At 41.3% G+C, this 21,253-nt stretch overlaps 1 protein-coding gene across 9 annotated transcripts in view; it reads right to left on the reverse strand.

The window, feature by feature from the left end:
• The window catches only part of tanc2b (tetratricopeptide repeat, ankyrin repeat and coiled-coil containing 2b), a 242,583-nt gene that overhangs the window by 62,595 nt on the left and 158,735 nt on the right, over nt 1–21,253 (reverse strand). For 8 of the 9 annotated variants that reach the window (XM_084740358.1, XM_084740357.1, XM_084740356.1 and 5 more), the window contains one exon: nt 10,261–10,409. In XM_084740358.1, the coding sequence (XP_084596484.1) occupies nt 10,261–10,409 (149 nt within the window). Of the gene's footprint in view, nt 1–10,260; nt 10,410–10,711; nt 10,863–21,253 lie in introns of those variants that run through there. The other variant, XM_084740362.1, reaches the window with a different exon arrangement.

Here is a 21,253-nt window from a genome sequence, read left to right on the forward strand (position 1 = left end):
GCTGGTTTGGATTATTTAAAGTGCAGTTGTGTGAGGCTGATAAAGCAGAGGGTAACTGCAGGGTGCTGAAATCATGCCGTTACTGTAAAGAATATGTTATTCAGAGCGCGTATGTGTGGCAATCAAGCAGAAAATATGCATGAAAATGGGTCTGTCAGTGAGGGTTAGACACTTGACAAAGTTTTGAGCTGCATCCAGATTATTACATCCATCCAGTCAGTGTATTACCTACAGTAGATGGCGGTCAGCACACCCCCAGTTTGGAGAAGCTGGTGTAGGAAGCTAAGTAATGTACTGCTGTGGACAGGGTTGACAGCAAAATGTATTTTAGCCACTTAGAAAACAGATCAATATCAGTTTAAGTGTACGCTATATTTAGAATATTTTCACTGCTTTTACCTTGGTGTCAGACAGCCTTTTCTGACGGGAAACCGCTGTTACATAAGCCAAACATCACTCTCTCCAAACCAACCAAACTCCATGGGTGAAAACAGTAATTTTAGCTCGCAGGACACAGGAGTCGCTGGTCTACCGCTGCCTTGATTTGTTAGTTTGTTTGTGTTATTGTGTGACTTTGGTGTTTTAAAAGGGATAGTTTGGATTCACCAAAGTCAAACAAATGAACAGATTGAGGCAGCAGTAGTGTCCCAAATCCACTGTTCTTCGAGGTAAATTACTAATTTTGCTAATGGAGTTTGGTTTATTTGGAGAGAACGATACTTGGCTTATATAACAGCAGTTTCCCATCAGAAAACTTAAAGTGGTGAAAATATTCCAAACTTATACTGCTTTTTTTTTAGGTGGCTAAATTACCTTTTGCTCCTGGCCCTGTCCACAGCAGTTCAGCGGCAGTACTGGCGTGTCGACCACCATCTATTGTACATAATGCACTGACTTACTGACCAACCAAACTCCATAAGCAAAAACAGTCATTTTAGTTTGCAGAACACAGGAGATGATTCGATCTATTAGTTTGCTTGTGTTACTGTGTGACTTCTGTGTTTCTTAAAGTTTAGTTCAGATTCACCAAAGTCGCACAACAACACAAACAACCAGACAGATGGAGGCAGCTGTAGAGCAGCAACTCCTGTGTTCTGTGAGGTATAATTAATGATTTCGTCAATGGAGTTTTGTTGGTTTGGAGAGGGAGACATTTGGCTTACATGATGACAGTTCCCCGTCGAAAAAGGCTATGTGATAGCAAGGTAAAGCAGTGAAAATATTCTAAATATAGAGTACATTGCTGCTCCTCAGTGGGAGCGTGCCAACTGCCATCTACAGTAGCTACCCCACTTCAAGTTACCCAAACTCTCCCTTCCATGCTAATACAACTTTTAATGGATGTTATAATCTGGATGGAGCTCAATAAACACACTGATTTGTTAAAAATGACGAGAACATAGTGTCTCACTGCAAGGCCTATTTTCATGCATATTTTCCGCTTGACTGCCATACACACACTCTCTGAATACATATTATTTCTAGTCCCGGCATTGTTTTGGCACCCTGCAGTGACCCTCTGCTTTATCGGCTCAGGTTGGGAGACAAGAGACCACAGGGGACAAAATAAAAACACTCTGCTGCGTCTAATCTGCTGCTGTGAACACCCACAGACAGATTCTCACACAAACACGCAGGCGCACATACCTAAAAGAGCATGCAGCGGTGACGGATATGCAGAGGCGCAAGAAAAACAGGGGATGCCAAGTGATTAAGCATGAGACACCGAAACACACAAACACACAGGGGTTTCTCCTTAATGGTGCTGTGGATGAGTTCAGGTCAACGCTGGGGTGAACACAGAGAGAGAGCAGGATGGGTGAAGTGGTGCTCCAGGCTAAATCTAGTCTAGTTTAATCTGCAGGAAGAAGACTAAAGGGACACACTAAGCTAATAGGCATGCCCACACACATGTACAGTTGGGAGAAGAGGAGCAGCTAACGATTATTTTCATTATTGATTAATGTGTCAATTATCTGTTGACAGCCTCCCGAGGCTGGGGCTCAGGAGATAGATCGGGATGCCAATTAATCGTAGAGTTGGTGGTTTGATCCTCGAGTCCTCTCTTCCATGCGTCAAAGTGTCCTTGAGCAGGACCACTGATCCCCAATTACTCCCAAGAGCCAATACAGCATGGTTCCACTGCCAATTGTGTGTGTGCATGTGTGTGTGTGTGTGTATGTCTGTGGGTGAATTAGGCGCATTGTAAAGTGCTTTAGCATAACAATTATTAGGCATACATAAAAGCAGTCCATCAGCAACGAGTTCTTAACTGGTTATGAAACAGTCGCAGCTGAATCCTGACACCTCTACATGACCTACATAAGAAAACAAAACCATCAGTGAGAAGAGTGGCTGTTTCTAGACCATAATTCTCAATTCCTGATGAGTTCAACAAGCAATTAACTCAACCTTAAACATGCAATGTAAAATGCAACATACACACTGATGCACCGGTAATATTAATCCAAAAACATCAGATTCTTGCTATAAATCTTGCATGTTTGTAGTAAAGTTTAGACTGCATGACTTTTACTTGTTGAGTATTTTTAACGTGAGGTATTAGTACTTTTGCTGAAGTAATGGACTTGAATTACACACCTGCTGCACCTGTGTAACTGGCCAATCAAACAACAAGACTATGATGCTACGCAAGCAGCTCTGTTAGCTTAATGCTAATGTCAGCATGCTTACATTAGGGCTGGGGCGATAGACTTATCTCCCAATTCAACATTATCACCATAATTGGGTGCTGATTGCAATTCTCCAGGTATTGTGATTCAATATTAAAATTGCGAAAAGCAATTTTTGTTTACTTTGTTTACCTCTCCCAGCATGCAATGTCTCTTTTTTAACCCTCTGAGGTTGCTGCAGCAGGTCAGTGTGAAGCCAGAGTAACAGACTGAGTTAACAACGAGAAGTCCAGTGAACAGCTAGTAGTTTGTTTCCAAAGATCAGAGAAACTGTAGGCCTGAAAGTCTGATCACAAATGTCAGTTTATGTGAAGCAACATGAAGTAAAATGGATCTGTTTGTTATGTTAATATTATGCTAATTTATGTTAGCGTGTCAATGGGAATTCCCATTATGTGTTAGCACTGAGCTAACAGACTAAGCCCTAGTTATTCATATAAATTTAAAAAATGGATTTGGAATTCATGAAAAAAAGAATCACGATAATTTAGAGACTCACAGTGACAATGCTAACATGCTGATGTTCAGCTGGTATAATTTTTTATCATATACTGGTGATGATGATGGTGCGGGATGAAAATATGTACAAAATTCCAAGCCAATCTCTCCAGTACGTTGAGATATTTCAGTGTGCAATGAAGACAAAAAAGGTCGGCACACTGTGGCTCCCTTAAGTGCAATTTATTTCGTACATCCACCCAAATCAATTGCACTGAAGGGAGCCACAGTGTGCCGAAGTTTTTTTGTCTTCATTCCAGACAGAAATATCTCTCTTCATTGCTACTTTTTGTTGATCCAGCTCCGGCCTTTAATGGTGTTTGGATGTGCGGGACAGCTATTCATTGTTTGATATTTCCATCTGCTCCACAGTGGTGGATTGACTGACTCTGCCATCCTTAAAAGCTGCACCACTAACACAGCTAAAACTGAAAAATCTCAAGCAAAACTGCAGAATATTTGCTCTTTAATTGATAATCATTAATTGCTTATTAAAACCTGAAGTAAATCCATATGGCCCAACGCCAAAAACAACACAACAAACCATACATACACACTGATACAAATCTAGTCCAACAGCTCAGCCACAAATTCTACCTTTACAAACATAATGATGTTCAGTTTTGATTGGTTTAATTTAACTTTAAAATTATTCTCGATACTGTAGTTTGCAGTGTTGTTGAACTGGGCTGCATTATGAGGTGTTTCTAATATTTTGCCAACTCATTTACAAACATCAGGGGGGAAGAATTTCAACATAATGAACAATGCAACAGACCTTTTTTCAGTGGGCGGAGCTTAGCTGGAAGGCAAACTCCAAAAACGATATTTAGCTAATTTAATGGTCTGCACGAGTGACAGGCACTGTTTAAATGAAGTTAAAGGTAAAAGAGAGACTTGAATTCAGAAGATTCTGTTTTATAATGACAAAAGGGGTGAGGATATTTTCTTGCTTGTGAGTCTATTTTGGGTTTTTTTTTGTGGCTCACATACATCTCTCAATATTTACCACGTTTAATCACTGTTGCCCCCAGTTCTTTTGACTGGCAGTCAATAAAACTTGAATTTCACCAACAGCAGCAGGATTTTTGCTTGGTTATGTGGTCTGCTGCTCTGAGGTGATCCTTGTTTGCCTCCAGTTTTGCCTTAATGATCATGATGTTGGCACTAAAAGGGTCTACGCCACCAATAACTATGACGTCAGCAGTAAACTAGCTAAAACAATGAAAACTAAATGCTTAGTGAAGGTAGAATATGTGTCAGAGCTGTTGTACTGGACTGTACTAGATTGCATGGGTGTACAGTACCTAAGAAGTGGGCAGGGAGTCTGCAGATCGCTGCACATAGGTCTGAGTGTGGTGGCTGAATTACATACTGTGACATCTGTAAACAAGTGTATGCACTGTCCACTATGGTATGCGGCCTCTGCTGACTGATTCAGAGAACGGATAACATTTTCTTAGCCGCCACCGCTGCCCTCTGCTCCTTGCCTTGGATGGGACCGCTTAACCGTCATGTTTACAGGGGCTTGACCCAAACGACGCCAACACAAACATACACAGCTGCAGCTATATCTGCCGGGCTAATGAACCTCGCCGTGTGCGGGTCTGACCTTAAACGTTGCACGGGAATTGGATTGAACTTGGAGCATTGCGTCTATTCAGGGAGCGAGAGCACGAGAGTATGAAAGGCAATTAACTGCACGCTCGACGAGTTAAGGTCACCTTGCTCCGTCAGCTGCTGAGGTCTGGCGGCAGAGACACCGGCTATTGTAGTGATTTAACTATGTCAGGGGGAAGATGATGCGTTTATATTTTATAGAAAATATCAGTAAACCCTCACTCCATGCTCAATGATGACATGCTGATGATAACAAACATTAACGGAATAGGTTGGATTATTTTAAATAGGGTTGTGTGATGTACTTATCATTAGTCAGTGTATTACCTACAGTAAAGGTGGTCAGCACACCCCCAATTAGGATACTCAGAGAGGAGTTCGAGCTACAACAAGCTAAGAAATGTACTGCTGAGGACAGGCTCAGTAATAGAAAGTATTTTAGCCACTTTAAAAAGGTCCACCTAAAATAAAATCTATATAATTTTACAGGAAAGTGCAGTTATATAAGCCAGGCATTGCTTTCTCTAAACCAACCAAACTCTATAGATAAAATGACTAATTTTACCTCACAGAACACAGGAGTCGCTCATCTTCCGCTGTCTTGATTGGTTGTGTTTGTGTGTGTTACTGTGTGACTTCTGTGTCTTAAAAGGATAGTTCTGATTCACAGAAATGACACAATAACACAAATAAAGAAACCCGTCCAGGGAGTGGCACACCAGCGACTTGCGTGTTCTGTGAGGTAAAATTACTGATTTTGCATATGAAGTTTGGTTGGTTTGGAGAGAGCAATATTTAGCTTGTATGACGCCAGTTTTCTGTCAGAAACTGTCTCACAGCAAGTTAAAGGTTCGAAAAATATTCTAAATATAGTTTACACTATAACTGATGTTGATTTTTTTCAGGTGGATCTTTTATTAAAGGAGCAATCTGTAATATATTTAGTGTAATAAATCCTAGAATGTCCATCAGAGATCAAAGAAACATCTAAAGTTGAAATACTCACTTCTCTAAGAACAATGCTGCAGCGCCCCTCTTTGAAATTTATTTTCGGGCCGAAAAAACTGTGTTTGTTGAGTTCAAATTAATGTAGAAGGAGTAGACGTTTATAATGGTTAAACTGAGCAATATGTTAATGGGGTCTGGCAGGCACTGAGACAGGTAGCCACTTAACTCAAAGTCCAGATTGTGTATTTATAAGAGCAGTGGGCTTTTGTTTTCAGGATAATGTTCTTAACTTTACATTGACAGACAATTGACAGTTATTAACAGGTGATCAGCTTACAGTGTAGGACTTGCCGTGGCTTGTTACTGTCAAATTATGAGGATTGTGGAGCTCCTGCAGCCTGCAGAGCTTCCTCAAGTCTGGGGAGGAGGGCGGGGGGGGAAACAACTCGCTTCAACCACAGATTGGATATTAAATAGAATTTCAACCAATTTATACACCATTTATGGCTCCAACTGGCTACAAATTGCTCCTGAAATACATTTTGTTGCTGACCCTGTCCACAGCAGCACACTGCTTAGGTTCCGTGCTGCTTCTACAAACTGGAGGCGTTCCATCCGCTATCTACTGTCGCTAACACATTAACTGTCGATAAGTACCTCATACAACCCCGCTAAAAATAATCTGAAACATCCCTTTAAGACAGACTTTCAGCATCCTGCTCATATCCAGATTACATATGTGATTCTACTGTCTTTCTGTAATTTGTGTTCTCCATTGAAAGATGGTTAAATTCTAAGCAAATTAGAAAAACTGCAACAAAAGCCCACTCTAATCTGTTAATAGATGGTGTCTCGAGGCAATCCTCGTCATATTTGGTGGTTAATGAATCAAACAAACTGGAATCCGGAGAACAGTATTTGGGGCAGATATCTGAAATAATAAGTTTGTACTGTGTGCACGATGCAGCAGGGTGCTAGTATGAGTCACGTCTCTAAAAAGAGCCGCTTGAATAAACCTCTCTCAATTTATACACCCCCACTGCTACAGCAGCGCTCACATCAAGCACAGGCAGTCCATCAGTCTAATCGCTTATCCACACTGCTTTAGTGCAAACCCATACCTGGGCCCACTTTGAACGCTTCAGCAACAGGTTCACCCCCTTTTCCCCTCCCTATCCCTCCGTCTCTCTTCTTTCCGTCTCTCTGCTGCAACTGTTTTCCTCCCTCGATTTGGAAAATTCATACCTGTCAAATCAGGTTTAGGTAGAGAAAGCAGGGCATCTGCTGCAGAGCTCAGAGCAGGCCTGTTGTGCCAAGAGCTGTTTGTTGCACAACTGCCAAAATTCACACACTGAAAGGTTGCGGTGCAGAAACCGTTAAGAAAGACAAATATTAAGCTTAATCTGCTGCATATCAACACAAACTTTCAATAATAACTTTAAAGGGATAGTTTGGATTATTTGAAGTGGGGTTGTGTCAGGTACTTATCCATAGCCAGTGTGTTACTGAGAGCAGATGGCGGTCGGCACGATCCCAGTTTGGAGAAACAGAGAGGAGTACCAGCACAGAGGCTCCTGAAAGTACAGACTTGAAATGTACTGCTAAAAGTACAAATGATTTGAGTATTTGTAAGTCCACCCCTGAAAAGAAAATATCAGTGTAAGCTATATTTAGAATAGTTTTACTGCTTTACCTTGCCGTCAAACAGCTTTTTCTGATGGGAAACCCTCATATGCTGCTCTCTCCAAGCCAACCAAACTACAGAGGTAAAATCAGTAATTTTGTCTCGCAGTACACGGGAGCTGCTGGTCTGCTGCTGACTTGATTTGTTAGTGTGTTTGTGTTATTGTGTGACTTTGGTGAATTCAAACTATCCCTTTAAAACACAGAAGTCACACAATAACACCAACACACTAAAAGACTGAGGCAGAGAAAGACCAGCATCTCCTGTGTTCTGTCAGGTAAAATTACTGATTTTGCCTATGAAGTTTCATTGGTTTGGAGAGAGGAATGTTTGGCTTATATAACAGCAGTTTCACTACTAAATATGGCATACACTGCTTTCTGGTGGACCTCTTTAAGTTGCTAAAATACCTTTTGTTGCTGACTGTCCACAGCACTTCATTGCTTAGCATCTTCTGCTGGTGCCCCTCTCTGCTTCTCAAACTTGGGGCATACCAACCGCAATCTTTTTTAAGAAATACACTGACTACTTCATACAACCCCACATCAAATAATCCAAACTATTTAAGGTATGCTGGAAAATAAATAATTACGAGCATTTATATATAAAAATATAATTAGGTGGGTAGATATCTTATGCTTGATGGAGAGACACTGATAAATTGTGAATCCAAAGCAACTAAGGGCAATTTACAGAGAAGTCCTTTGATCTGGTGATCCTGTCTGCCAAAGATCTGTCAGTGTGAACATGAACATTATGGAGATGAATGTCAAAACAGATCGAATCAGACGATTGCGCGTTTGTTCATGTTCCAAAGCATGATCTCACAATAGAACTGTGTCAAACTGTTGTAATTGTAAGACAATTAGATTAGGATAAACCCTAACAATAGCATGACAGGCAATAAAAAAAATAAAACTAAAGCAAGTTTCTGTGTGCCAATCCTTTATCCTTTAAGTCTTACACAAGCCCCAGACAAGTTTTCCCGTAAAGTGACTCCAAGTCACTGTTTGCATCTGGTGACATCATGAGATTTGAATGCACTGCCTGGCAAACTCAGAGCACCGTGAAGTTGAAAGAGTTTCAACTTTTTTTTAAAGGAATCCACACAAAAATGAGTCTCTCAGTAATGTCCAGTGTTTCTCCTAGGTTGACTGCTTTGGTGGGGGGCCGAGGGGAGGTGGGCACTGACCCATACATGACACTTCTTGAATCAAACGGGTACAAAACTGTGGGTTTTTCATCACAAAAGTCCCTTGTTTTGTTTGTCAAAAACTTTTATTATGAAGCAGGAAAATCAGGATGCACACTGTGGCTATAAGCCCGCCATTGGTTGCTTGGCAGCATCCAATATTCATGTTTTCAAAGCCCCCCCAGAAACAACAACAACCTCTGAGCTGCAACCTACATGCTGAAAATGCCAAATTGGCACCTGGGTCACTATCAGTACAGATGTAAACAAGCTGGCAGCTGTTATCCTTTCTTTTTCTGGGATTCAGATATTTTAATGCCAGGGCTTAAAACCAGTTCCCCCAACACTACTTTGCAAGGCTACTGGTTGCAGCATCCTGTGCTTAGCTCCGCCTATGACAAATGTGATTGGTTTAGAGAAATACAGACAAGAAGGGCATCTGACTGTGTGAAGCCAGACCTTTCTCCGAAAGGGAACATTAAATAGTAAAATAAAGCAGACTCCTGAAAGAACAAACAGCGACACAGGAGAGAAACTAAACTTCAAACCACAGAGATTCAATTAGAAGCTACGAAGGTACCGATAGCTGAACACACAGACACCTTAATGTCTTTCTCTCCTTCTGCAAGAAAAACAACAGACAAAAAAACAGCCTTACTGTTAGCTTACTGCCACACCCGACCCTGCCCTCCAACATGCTGGCCCGGGTCAAGACATGGTCAATTGACAACCCCACAAGAATCAACCACATCCTCCACTGCCATCATTATTATTATCGTTTATCATCAATATCATTTATTATTCTCTTTCCCTCTTTTCTTAGTCATTACTCATTAGCTATTCTAACCACAAACATATCCTGCCTAATCTTTTGTGTCTTATCGTAAAAACTAACCAAACGTCCCAGTTCAATATCAGCTGTTGTTCTGTACTGCACTTGTCTTAATGATAAAATGCGTATGATCTAACATTGTTCAACTGTCTTATGTGTTTCTCTCTTCTCTCCAGCACAGACATGAGTTGAGTCTTAAAACCAGGGCTGCACAAATATTACTGAAATCGCAATATGGCAAAATGCAACATTCAAAATGCAGAAAAAAGAAAACAGAAAAATGTGTGAGAGAACAGAATCATAAAAAAGTACTGTAGTGTTCCATAGATGTCCTGGCCTAAACATCTTGTTCTTCAGATGTAAAAAACACATTTGTTTGGTACAGACCCCAACAAACAGAGAAAGAAGCTGCCAAGCTTTGACTCAACTTGACATATATCTATCTTTGGTTTTAGATGGATTGCATTAATAAATTACTCTTGTTGGGGAGTTTTTATTACAGTTACAGTACTGAACAAGTTGTTGTCAACTTGAGAAACATCATTGATTTCTCTTCTGCTCAGCTCCATGTTCGCGCTTTGGTGAATCACCCAGAGCAGAGGAGACCAACCAACACCAAAACATAGTAAGGCTTTAACAATGAGCTAAAATGAAACAAGTACACATAAATTATGCAGCCTAAATATCATAAATAAAATATTTGGTTTCTTTCAAGGGGGCAGGGGGTTTTGTTGGAGGCGTGGGCCGTTCTACCAAAACAATGGTACGGGAAACACTGACGTCTAACGCTTACCTGTCTCGCCTCGGGTTCCTCCATGCTGTACTGGGTACCGGCCGGCCCCTCGCTCACTTTGTCTCCCAGAAGGAAACCCAGGCGCGTCATCAATGTGTTGGCTGCCTCATCCACCGACGGAGGGGGGCCCAGCTCCTGGCTTGACTCCCCTGCAGAGGCAGAGAGAGACGGGAGGAGGAGGAGGAGGAGGAGGCAGGAGGTGGAGGGGAGAGAGAAGAGAGAGAAAGAATGTGTGTCAGTGGTGGGTAGAAACAGAACAGAACAGCTTGTTTTCACACACAAACACAAAAAAAAAAACTTTAAAGTCTTCTTGTCCGCCAACTCTTTACCTGGAAATACTAAACACACATCTGCTAAACTTGCTTTGCATAAACCACAGCAGAGACAACGCACAGACGGATACAGGATACACAGCACCTGCGCTCAGGACAGCGCTGTGAAAACACCCTACCTGAGTTTAGCTCAGAGCTGTGCATTACCGACACATTCCTCCACAGCTGGACGTCTCTGTCGTGGTGTCTCCTTACATAAACTCAAAAATCCCAAGACACAGCCCTTCAGACTGTTTACAAAAACCCCTTCGTACAAAAAAGCCTCACACACTGACGACAGCTCGTTCCTTCCGCACCACTCATCACTGCTGCAGCTCGTGTGACGTAATGAGATACGCCCTTCACCTGTGTGTGTGAGAGAGTGTGTGTGTGAGAGAGAGAGAGGGAGAGGGAGGGAGAGAGAGAGAGAGAGAGAGAGAGAGAGAGAGAGAGAGAGCGTGCGACTTTCCAAGACAAAGTGGGTGTGTATCCACCTCTCTATCCTGTTTACAGAGAGCTCCAAAGAGAGAAAAGAAAACACCAGGGCGAGAGGCTGCGTGATGATCAGATGATCAAAAACCACACACACACACACACAGACACACACACACACACAAACACACACTTATAGATACACATACTCGTAGAGCTCAGGGAGTTCAGACACAAAATCCCTTAATGACCTCATCTTTTCGCCTGGTTGCCTGGTAACTTTCCATCTATAACAAACCGTCATCGCTGGTATCATGTTTTTTTTTTACTCAATAACACCTGGCTATCACAGCCTACAGCAGTCGTTCTCAACCATTTTGAGTCGCGCAACTCCCAGAATAATCCGGTTGGTGATTACGACCCCCGTCAGCCTGAGAAACTCAAACACAAGGCCTCTGCGTTGACTTTCACAAACACACTCAATAAAATCTATTCCAAGGCAAATTATATCACTGTACAGGCGATGTCATGTAAAATGCAGCCTTCAATTCCCATCATGCCTAGAGTTTGATTCAGTAATTTAAGTTTGCTAATTTATTTTACCTTTTGTTAAGTGCTTGTCTCTGCTCAGAACATGGTGGTTTACGTTGGTAATTCTCCTTTTTGCGCTGGTTGATTGCTTACAAATCATATCCTACCAAAAAAACTAAAAAAAAAAAAAAATATTCATACCAACGCTCCAGTTCCAATTTTTTTGGGTGAAATTTTATTGCTTAAGGATTAACATATATATGAAATATATGTAAATTATTAAATGTTTTGGTTTTCTTTATTTTTGTTTGTCCCAAACAAGGATTCACAACTTTTAAAAATGTGTTAAAAGCCTTAAGAATAAGGCATAAAAAGAGTTAGCTATAAACTAAGGACCCCTGTCTTACTTCCTGCTTTAAGAAAGGCAGGAAAATTGCTCAAACAACCGTAAACTTTCAATTTTTTAACAAATTCATTAAATAATACTGCTATCAGATTTGTTTCAACCACGACAAGTAATTTCTGTAGCCCTTCTAAATCAAAGTTAAATAATAAATATGGCTTAAAATGTATATTCTAATTAACATTAAGAGAACTCTGAGCAACTTTAAAAAATAAAACGGCTGCTCACTACGACTAGGCTGCGAAATGAAAAAATATAACATTTTTTCAAGTTCATAAGATGTTAATATTGACATCTACATTTAATAATAATAAAAAATCAACAGGCAAGAGTTTGATATTTTAAAATATATTTTCACTGCATCATTGAATGTCCCCCAATTTTCAAGAATGAGTAAGTTTCAACCAGTAAACGGCAACAGCATTTTTATGTTTAACAGGTTTTTTAATTATGAGGAAACAATACAGAATAATTTGCTCCTTCTGGTGTTAACTTGCACAAATCTACAAAACTAATTTTTATCAGTTTTCTTTCATTTTTTTTTTTTTTGCCCAAGCCCCTACAAGAAAGACATGACAGATTTTACAGAATTCATGCCCCTTTCCTTTAAAACTTTCCTTAACAAACAGGAATTCTTCTTTCCAGGAAGTCTGGTTTAGTGCAGCTGTAATGTTTTTCTGGTGGAAACAGAAAACTTTTAGAGCTGCAGGGCTGTACAGTACCAGCCGGAAAACAGGTTGTGGTAATTAAAGGGAAAAAAAGTTGCTGATAAATTGTGAGAAACACAGGAAAACTGTGATCCCAGGAGGAAACAGGGAGAAGGCAATGAAAAACGGGTGACTCCTGGGAAAATCAGGAAGGTTGGCAACCATGTGACCCCCGGGTAAAGAACCACTGTCCAAGAGGAGCCTACTATATCAGTTTCTTATAGATTTCACTTTATTTACTGGAGTGTCACTCTCAGAGCTGGGGCTGCCACTAATTACTCACCCTGCTGGTTGGAAAAAGAGTAACCAGTGGCGTGATTGGATGTATAAGCCTCTGAATTGGTCTGGACATTAATGACATTGAAAGAACCAGCACGAGATGGCCGGTGTTTAAATAAACAGCAGTGAGACAGAGACAGCTAGCGGCAGAGCCAGTTTTCTTCTCCCCTCCTCGCTCGTTTTCCTGCGGGGCAGGTTGGACCAGACTGGCAGGTAGCTACACTGACTCCTGCCTGAGTGACAACCATTAGACAGTCCTAGCCACCGCACCACCACCAGCTCTCTGAAGACAGACAGCCCATCTAAAAGCCTGTGGCCTCTCACTCGTCCCTTCAAAGACTTACAGATGGACAGGCAATCTAAAGCCCGGGCTCACCCCCGCCCTCCTCCATTTGCTCATGGACGGACAGGCAGGTCACTGTCGGATCCTCATTAGATTGACTCCAAGTCTCTCTGAGCAACTAAAAGAGACAGGCACCTTCTGAAGGAGGGAAAAAAAAAGACCTTTGAAGCAAATGGGGATGACATGTTGCCGAGCCTCAATAAAAACACACAGCAGCAGCCAATAATGAGGTAATCACAGCACACATTAGGGCCAAAACAGCTAATTAGGTATGAGCCTTGATGAGATGGATATAGTGGCTCAGTAATGCAGCTGGATACACTTTATGTGGAGCAGGATACGTTCACGAGGGCCCCCAAGGTCACCGAATCCCTGCGCATCCCTCGAGGAAGAGCGCTGAATGCAGTAATGGAGAAGATGTAGGTAGATGGAACGACTGTTCCACCTCCTGATATCACAGGGGACGACTGAGATGTGCAGTCGTCAGTGGGAGAAAATTGCAGGAACAGAAAAGCAAAACATTGATCCACTAACCATTCTGAACCTTTATATATAGGGTTGGGTACTGACACCTGGTGCCTATGCGGTACAGGTAGGGCATTCACTACTGCAGTTTGGTAGGCCATTACTTCCAGAGATATATCATATTCTCATTCAATAGCAATGATCAATTCTCGTCCAAAAGGTCAGGTGAAGAAGCAGAGTAGTCGATTGGTTCTGAGAGGCTGTAGAGCCGCAGTCTAATTGGACTAAACCCCAACAAGCTTGTCTGAGCTGGAGATATTGTTTGACTGCAGGAACAACATGACTGCTTTCATGCATGGATAGCTGGAGTCTTTCCTTCTCTAAATGCATAAAATTTTGTTAAAACCACAGATAAACAATTACTCAACAATGATGCGTTGGTGTTGACAAAAATCCCTACTATATGGCACTAATTCCTACACGTCTGTTACCTACCGGGCTGACACAGATTTCAATGTCTCATTTCAGTGTTGCTTAAATGCCTGAGCTGTCTATTGACATAGATGCCCTCTGGTGCAGATGTTAAAGATAAGACACATGTCACAGCACGAACCACCACTATTTAAAGGAACAATATTTAGCAAGTGCATATCCAAAAATGAGTGCTACAGTCCAAATAGTAAGTTGGAGCCATAGGCTGTATATTAAATAGGTTGAATCCCTATTTAATATGTGATCTATGGTTGAAGCGAGTTGTCTCTCCCCTCCAGATGTGAAGACGCTCAGGCAAGCTGCTTTAACACTGCAGGAGCACAGGACGTTGCACAGCATTGTAAATTGAAAATAAGCCCACCGAGTTCTACAGTAAATTAACTCTAACTTACTTAATTAACAGAAAACAGGCAAACAAAAACAATTGTTCCAGTCTGGAACAGAAATTCAAAAGGAGGACGCCACGGCTGTAGTGTTGTTGCCGGAGAAGCGAGTTGTTTTAGTTTAGCATGTTTCTTTATTCTCTATATATCTCCTTTAACATGACAAGAATAGCCTACATGGCTCTCATGGTAAGAAGCAATAGCAGCTACCTTAAACACAGGTAAAAAAGGCAAGCTAAAAGGTCTAAATTGCAGCTGTATTTAATTTAAAAGGATTCCAATGCCAGGTGGAACTTACAATTAAAGAAAAAGATCTTTCATAAGTCCCGCCCCTTTTTGCTCTGTGTTCCAATAACAGTTGAACGGTCTTGGTTACCCAGCAGAACCTCAGTCAACTTTCTCGTTTTCTGTTTCCTGTACTTAGGTATGCTCTATACTAGGCTCGTCTATGAAGCTGACTAAAAGACGTACTTAGGTTAGCTAATGCTAGCAAACCACTAGCTAAGTAGGTAATGAATGATGTAGATCAACCAGCTAGTTATCTAGCATTTTGTTTACATTAGCTAACAGATATAACTACCTACAGCTGTAGATGGACAGCTAATGATTGCTAACTTTTAAAAAAAAAATTGGCACCTTTTAGGCAGCAGTACCATTTTAAAAGTATCTCTTTAATACCAGTATCCAGGGAAAAAAAAAAAGGATACCCAACCCTAATTCTGCATGTGTTAGCTGCAGTGTCTGCATACAGCCTGTGTGTCTGGACATGGAGGCAGCAAAGGCTTCCCAGTTGACAGACTGGTAGTAGTAAGCAGTGAATACATTAGCACTGATTAGTCAACTGCTCCTGAGGGGTTTGCGGCTGCGACCGTGATCAAAACAGGGGCTCTGACTGTCTCTGCTTCTGTGTGAGTGTTTGCCTGCGTCCCTAACACTCACATCCTCGTCTACCTCTCTCACTCCCTCTGTCCAAACTGTATCTGTCTTTCTGTTCTGTTCCTGTTTTTTTTTTGCTTCTTACAGCAACATCTCTGCTGTCCGACAACTCTGTGCAGGGGCGAGCAGTTTGTTTCTTTTGATGTGGGAGCAAAATCTCTAATCTGGAAGCTGAAGTCCACAGTAACTCCCTTGAGCTAAACACAGGCAATCCCTTTGTACATCCTTAAACTCTCACACTCCAAAAAAAAAAAAAAAAAAACCCTACAACTCAGTCAAACATATGGCTAGGACAAAGTGGCAACTTTTATCATGGAGCTGTCAAATTGAAGAAACTAAAAAAAGAAAAATAACATATTACAGCACTTGTGTTTCATCTGTATCATGCACATCTGTTTTTAAATGTTCCTCTGAACCAATACTAATGAGCTACTATCAAAGGGGATGCATACATTACCATATTGTAGTGGTTATACATATTTGTATTTTTGTTCTTAAAATACACACTATGACAATCACACGTCTTACTGAAGCCACTGAAGACACACATCTTGATCACTTCAAAGCAATATGACAAGCATCAAGAAAAAAACGCTCCCCTGAAGAGGAACTTCAGGCGTTTCTCATGACAGTGACACCATGAGAGCCTTAATGATAACAATTTGAATATGAAAAAAAACACAGGCATAAAACACATCTCTTATTTCCTGAAGCCAGCTCTCCAACACACTCATACACACACACACATAAACACGCACACTCCTCTCCATTGGATTCCTGAGCTGCGAAGGAGACAGATGGTTGCCATAGCAACTATCTTTGCGCGCAGCTAGGAATGTGTTTCTGTGCGAGCGCATCTGTTTCTCCCTGGCCGTCCACAGATCTGCCCTCACGCACCGAGAGAAGAGGGAGGAGAAGCATGTGTGCTGCACGCAGGGGACTGGACAGGACGGTGAGAGGGTATTAATAGGCGCGGGCCGCAGGTAAGATAACACATGCCATGTGGCGGCTCTCATTTCACCTCTATACCTGGGCACCGTCAACTTTTACTTCAGCAGGGCAAGTCCACAGAGAGCGAATACGTCTTTAAAACAAATGAGCAGAATCCCAAAAGAAGCTCACGCGTGGTTTTGGAAAGATGAAGATTAAAGTGTGAAGAAAACACTAATGAGAGGTGATGCACATTGATTAAAAGGTGAAAATGGATTCAGGAAATTAAAACGAGGTAGAGTCACACCTATCTTAGAGCGTTGGGCCAAGAAAATATGAATAACAATGATCATGCAAGCACAGATAGGTATCCGCGTCATCATGACACCAGACACTGGAAGGCTAATCAGGAGATCTGAGGAGTGAATTTCACATTCCTCATGTGCACAGTGGTGATCTTATCAATGCAAAAACATTTGTTGTTTGTTTAATACATTAAAGCGAGTTAGGAGCGGGTTAGGAGTGGGTGATATGATGTCATACAGCAAACACTGAGACCACTGATTTCACTTTGCCGTCTGTTCCTGGGTGCACTTGGTCATGGTGGGCAACGTTGAGCAGGACTGCATTATAGTCATACTGGATATTTATCCGAATATTTTATCAATGAGATTAAATACCATAATATGTCAGGTATTTCATTGTCTAGAATAACCAAAAATACACATTCCTATCTTGTTAGTTCGTCCACAAAGAATGTCTCAACTGATTTTCCAGAAAATCTGACAAAAACTGTCACTACTCTTGCATAGTAACCCTTTGGAGCATTTTGTTTTTAGCTATTGGCTAAACTGGCTTAATATTTATTATATCTTGTGTATTTTAATATGATGATGTTATAAGCATGCTGTGTTTAATGCTGTCCTACCGAACTTCGATACCTTTATGGCACCGACCAAATCACTTCAAGTAGTATTGTTCAGGAACTGGTATTGAAGTCAAGGAACTGAAAATCTAAATTTTTGAACAACACCCAGCTGTAGTCCTGTCTGTCTGGCATCATGAGCTCCCACAGAAATTAAATTCATTTTCTTTCTCCTACAGGATAAATATCTGTTCAGTAAATCACATGTCCAAACCAAAAGGAAAAATTTATATTTTAGATTTAGAGATTTTAGATTAGAGTCTTTGCAATAATTTGAGCTAGTTTCCATACAGCCAATAACACCGCTCATTAAACAGCATATAATCATAAAAGCAAATATCACTTTAGTCCTTTTAGATCCTTATGTGGTTCTCACTCCTCAGTATCACTGCTTACACTGTCTTCCCATGACTTGGAAGCTACACAGCAAGTTTGTTTACTTTGTCTCTCGTTCCCCTGCTGGGGTTCAGCCTGCAAGTTGCCGTAAATCAAACGTAGACACTGACACGCCCCTCTAGCAGCTGAGACAAAGGTCTTCTTCAGGCTGCCAGCCCAAGTTCATTCTTTCATTCAAATCGGACCCAAGCCACATTCAGAGGTGGTTTGAGGTGTGATTCAGTGAAATCAGATTTCTACAGATGCGTCTCATTCCTGATGCTCTGGCTGCTCAAAACAGATTCAAAACAACACACAGCTATAATGTCAAATCTGAAGAGGTGAAAGTTCTGTGATGCTGCTACTAGTACAGCAGAATGGTCCGTGGACAGATACTTAAACTGACAGAGAAGGAGTTCTGCACCAACTCCACAGCATGACTGTCTGGAGGCCGAGATGATGCATCTGAATTTGTTATGCTTCCGCGCTGGAAAGCCGTGTCGCCAGCGTACATAGTTACTGACGCCTGTGCCGTTACCGCAGCAACCCATGCATTTAGGCTGCTGAGGTCTTGACACACAAATCCAGTCGGATCACTTGCAAATAACAGAGTGGACAGTCTGTCTTAAAAAAACTGATTTGAGAGACAAATCTGATTTGTCTGCAGTCTGGACAAAGCCACAATTCTAATATAAGACCTTTTCTTCTTCTTATCATCTTTTACCTTTTATTATTTGCCCTTTTGCACAAAAGGAATACTTGAATATATCGTATCTGATCTGATATATACATATCTAAATGTTATTATATTCATATACATAACTATATTCTTCTTATTATTATTCCATCAGTATCACTCTGCTCTTTGCACAACAGATTCTTTCAGACTGTCTGAGGTCTATTGATCTTCAGTGCCTTGTGTCTACCTGCACCTGATTTATTTATGTGCAATGGTGTAAATTCAACTGACTCTCCTTATATTGTATATACAGTTCCTATTTTTCGATTCCCCCTGTTTATAGTGTCCCTATTTCTATCTTTATATTTCCTCTTTTTTATATTGTTTATATATTTTTTATATTTCCTCTTGCTTCTGTTTTTATATTTTATTTTTTAGATTTTTTTATTGATGCGTCTTTATATTTTTGCTATCCACTTTGCTGCTGTAACACTGTAAATTTCCCCACTGTGGGAGTAATAAAGGAATATCTTATCTTATTTACATTATCCCTGGGCGTACCTTGTGTATTCTGTGTATTTTTCATGCATATTTTGTATATTTTGTCTTTGTATTTATTGCATGTACTTTGGCTGCTATGGCAAGTTAATTTCCCTCCTGGGATTAATAAATTGGGGATGGGATTTATAATAAATAAATCTATCCATCTATCTGTCTGTCTGACTGTCTGTCTATCTAACAGTAAAATTACTGACAATAAATATAAAATTATACTGACTTTATTTTGACGGTAAAAGTCAGTGTCTAAGTGTAATTTCAGTTGGACTTTAATACAACTCAAAGTTACGTCAACTGATAAATGGGTATTGTGATATAAAATTTCCGTGACTGTAATATAGCCCGGGTAAATACTGTAAGACAGCTGAGCTATAACATCATTAGAAAACCTTTCACGCTGATTTATATAAGGAGGATGGCTGGGGGCGAATTTTACAAGCTATCTCACAAAATATTCACAAACCATATTTATGACGCCGCAAATTTCTTTGTGGGCCATAAAAAAATCATGTGATACCTGACTTCCCCCCGGCAACAGACAGTGTCAGCGGTGTGGAGCGTGGACTGGCATGCGATCAGATGTTTAAGTCACTGCCCTGCTGTGACTCGTGCCAGGGAGCCCTTGTTAAGAGCTAAGATGTCCATCTGTCCACCTGGGAGGCGCGAGTCCTCACCCCAGAAAACTCATCTCAGCCCTCCTGCTTCATCCCTGCTTCGAGCTGTTGCGCAGACAGCGAATTCCTGCTTGTAATCAACTGTTTTCCTGCCTCGATGGCGCTGGAGATTACCATTTCAACCCTGAAATGTCACATCTGCAGGAGCTCATCACAGCTGATAGGTTATTCCACAGTCGGTTTCACAGGATTCATGCAAAATAAAACCAGGGTCATCAGTTTTTCATCAAAGCGCCAGAACTAAAGGGTCTATCCTAAGGTGCTACATGCTATTTAGACTTGTACATGAATAAAAAAATACTATAAAAACATGTTTCTATGCACAGATCACCTACTTAGAGCTCCCATTGAGCAGAGACTCAGCAGAAGAGGCTGACAGACGGAGAAGGCTGGCAGCACTCTGTCGACCATTTTCCTCCTGAGTTACAAGACTTAAACCCTCAGACCCCCCATCACTATTTCTCTTCATCCGGCCCTGTAATGCTGCGGCACCGTCCTGCTCCGCTGAGACGTCCACGCAGCCGCCAGAGGTCGAGCCGGCACGACAGGTCAGGAAGCTAACACCGCACTTCTAAGTGGCAACAGGAAGAGGAGCGGCAAGATGAGAAAGCAGATATACAGTAGGCTACAAGAAGCAAATCTCAGCAGAGCACTACCCTATCCTCGAGTGACCCGCTTTACCGTCCTCCCTGTGAGAGGAGGGGGGGTGGTTGTTGGTGGGGATAGACAAGGAGAGCGGGGGGGAAATCTGGACTGTCCACGGGATTACCGAGCAACCACCGACTGTGAAGTTAACAGAAAACAGAGGCGGCACCTAAACAAGCTCCGAGGAGCAGCGCAGAGTGAGAAAGCAGCAAGAGAGAGGATTAGAGAGACAGAGAGGGAGGAGGCAATGAGGATGGACTCTGTGGGCACCAGCAGCAAAGCTATTTCATTAATGACCTTAGCAATGTTTTCGTCTTTGCAGCAGCAGGAAGAATAACTGGAAAACCGGCATAAATTCTCTCTGAGTCTTTCTACTGCGGTCACAGACAGGAAACAACATGCAAAAAGTAACACAGTGACATGTAGAGATGTTCCGATACCATTTTATCTTTCCCGACATGGATTCCGATACCTGAACTTTGGGTGATTCTGAGTGCCAATCCGATACCCGTGCATTTTTATTTATTTTTTTTACAAAAAATAATAATCACAGAGCTCAACCCCCCAAAACAAATCAAATTAAGCAACATTACAAAAGAGGGCGAGCTTATCGTCATCATTAGCACGACAGCGATGAGGTCAGCATCTTTACAAAGTAATGACTTAAGCAATAATGACATTAAAGCTCACCCTCTTGTGTAATATTATAAAAGGCCATAATCAAAATTGTGGTGCAATTCGCTCTAAAAATAAAAAAAACTTTTTGCTACTGTTATCTCCGTTTCCCTGGAAACACACAGGGTCTGACTAATCACAGGAAAATAATCAGTTGTGTCAGTAGAACTTGCTGTAAATAAGATGTCTGCTATTTTTCTTCACATATTTTTAATCTAGTAGCACCGTGTCACAGACTCAGTGGCACAGC

The sequence above is a fragment of the Lutjanus erythropterus genome, chromosome 17, assembly GCF_056507025.1.
Source record: "Lutjanus erythropterus isolate fLutEry1 chromosome 17, fLutEry1.hap2, whole genome shotgun sequence".
Classification (NCBI taxonomy): domain Eukaryota; kingdom Metazoa; phylum Chordata; class Actinopteri; order Lutjaniformes; family Lutjanidae; genus Lutjanus; species Lutjanus erythropterus.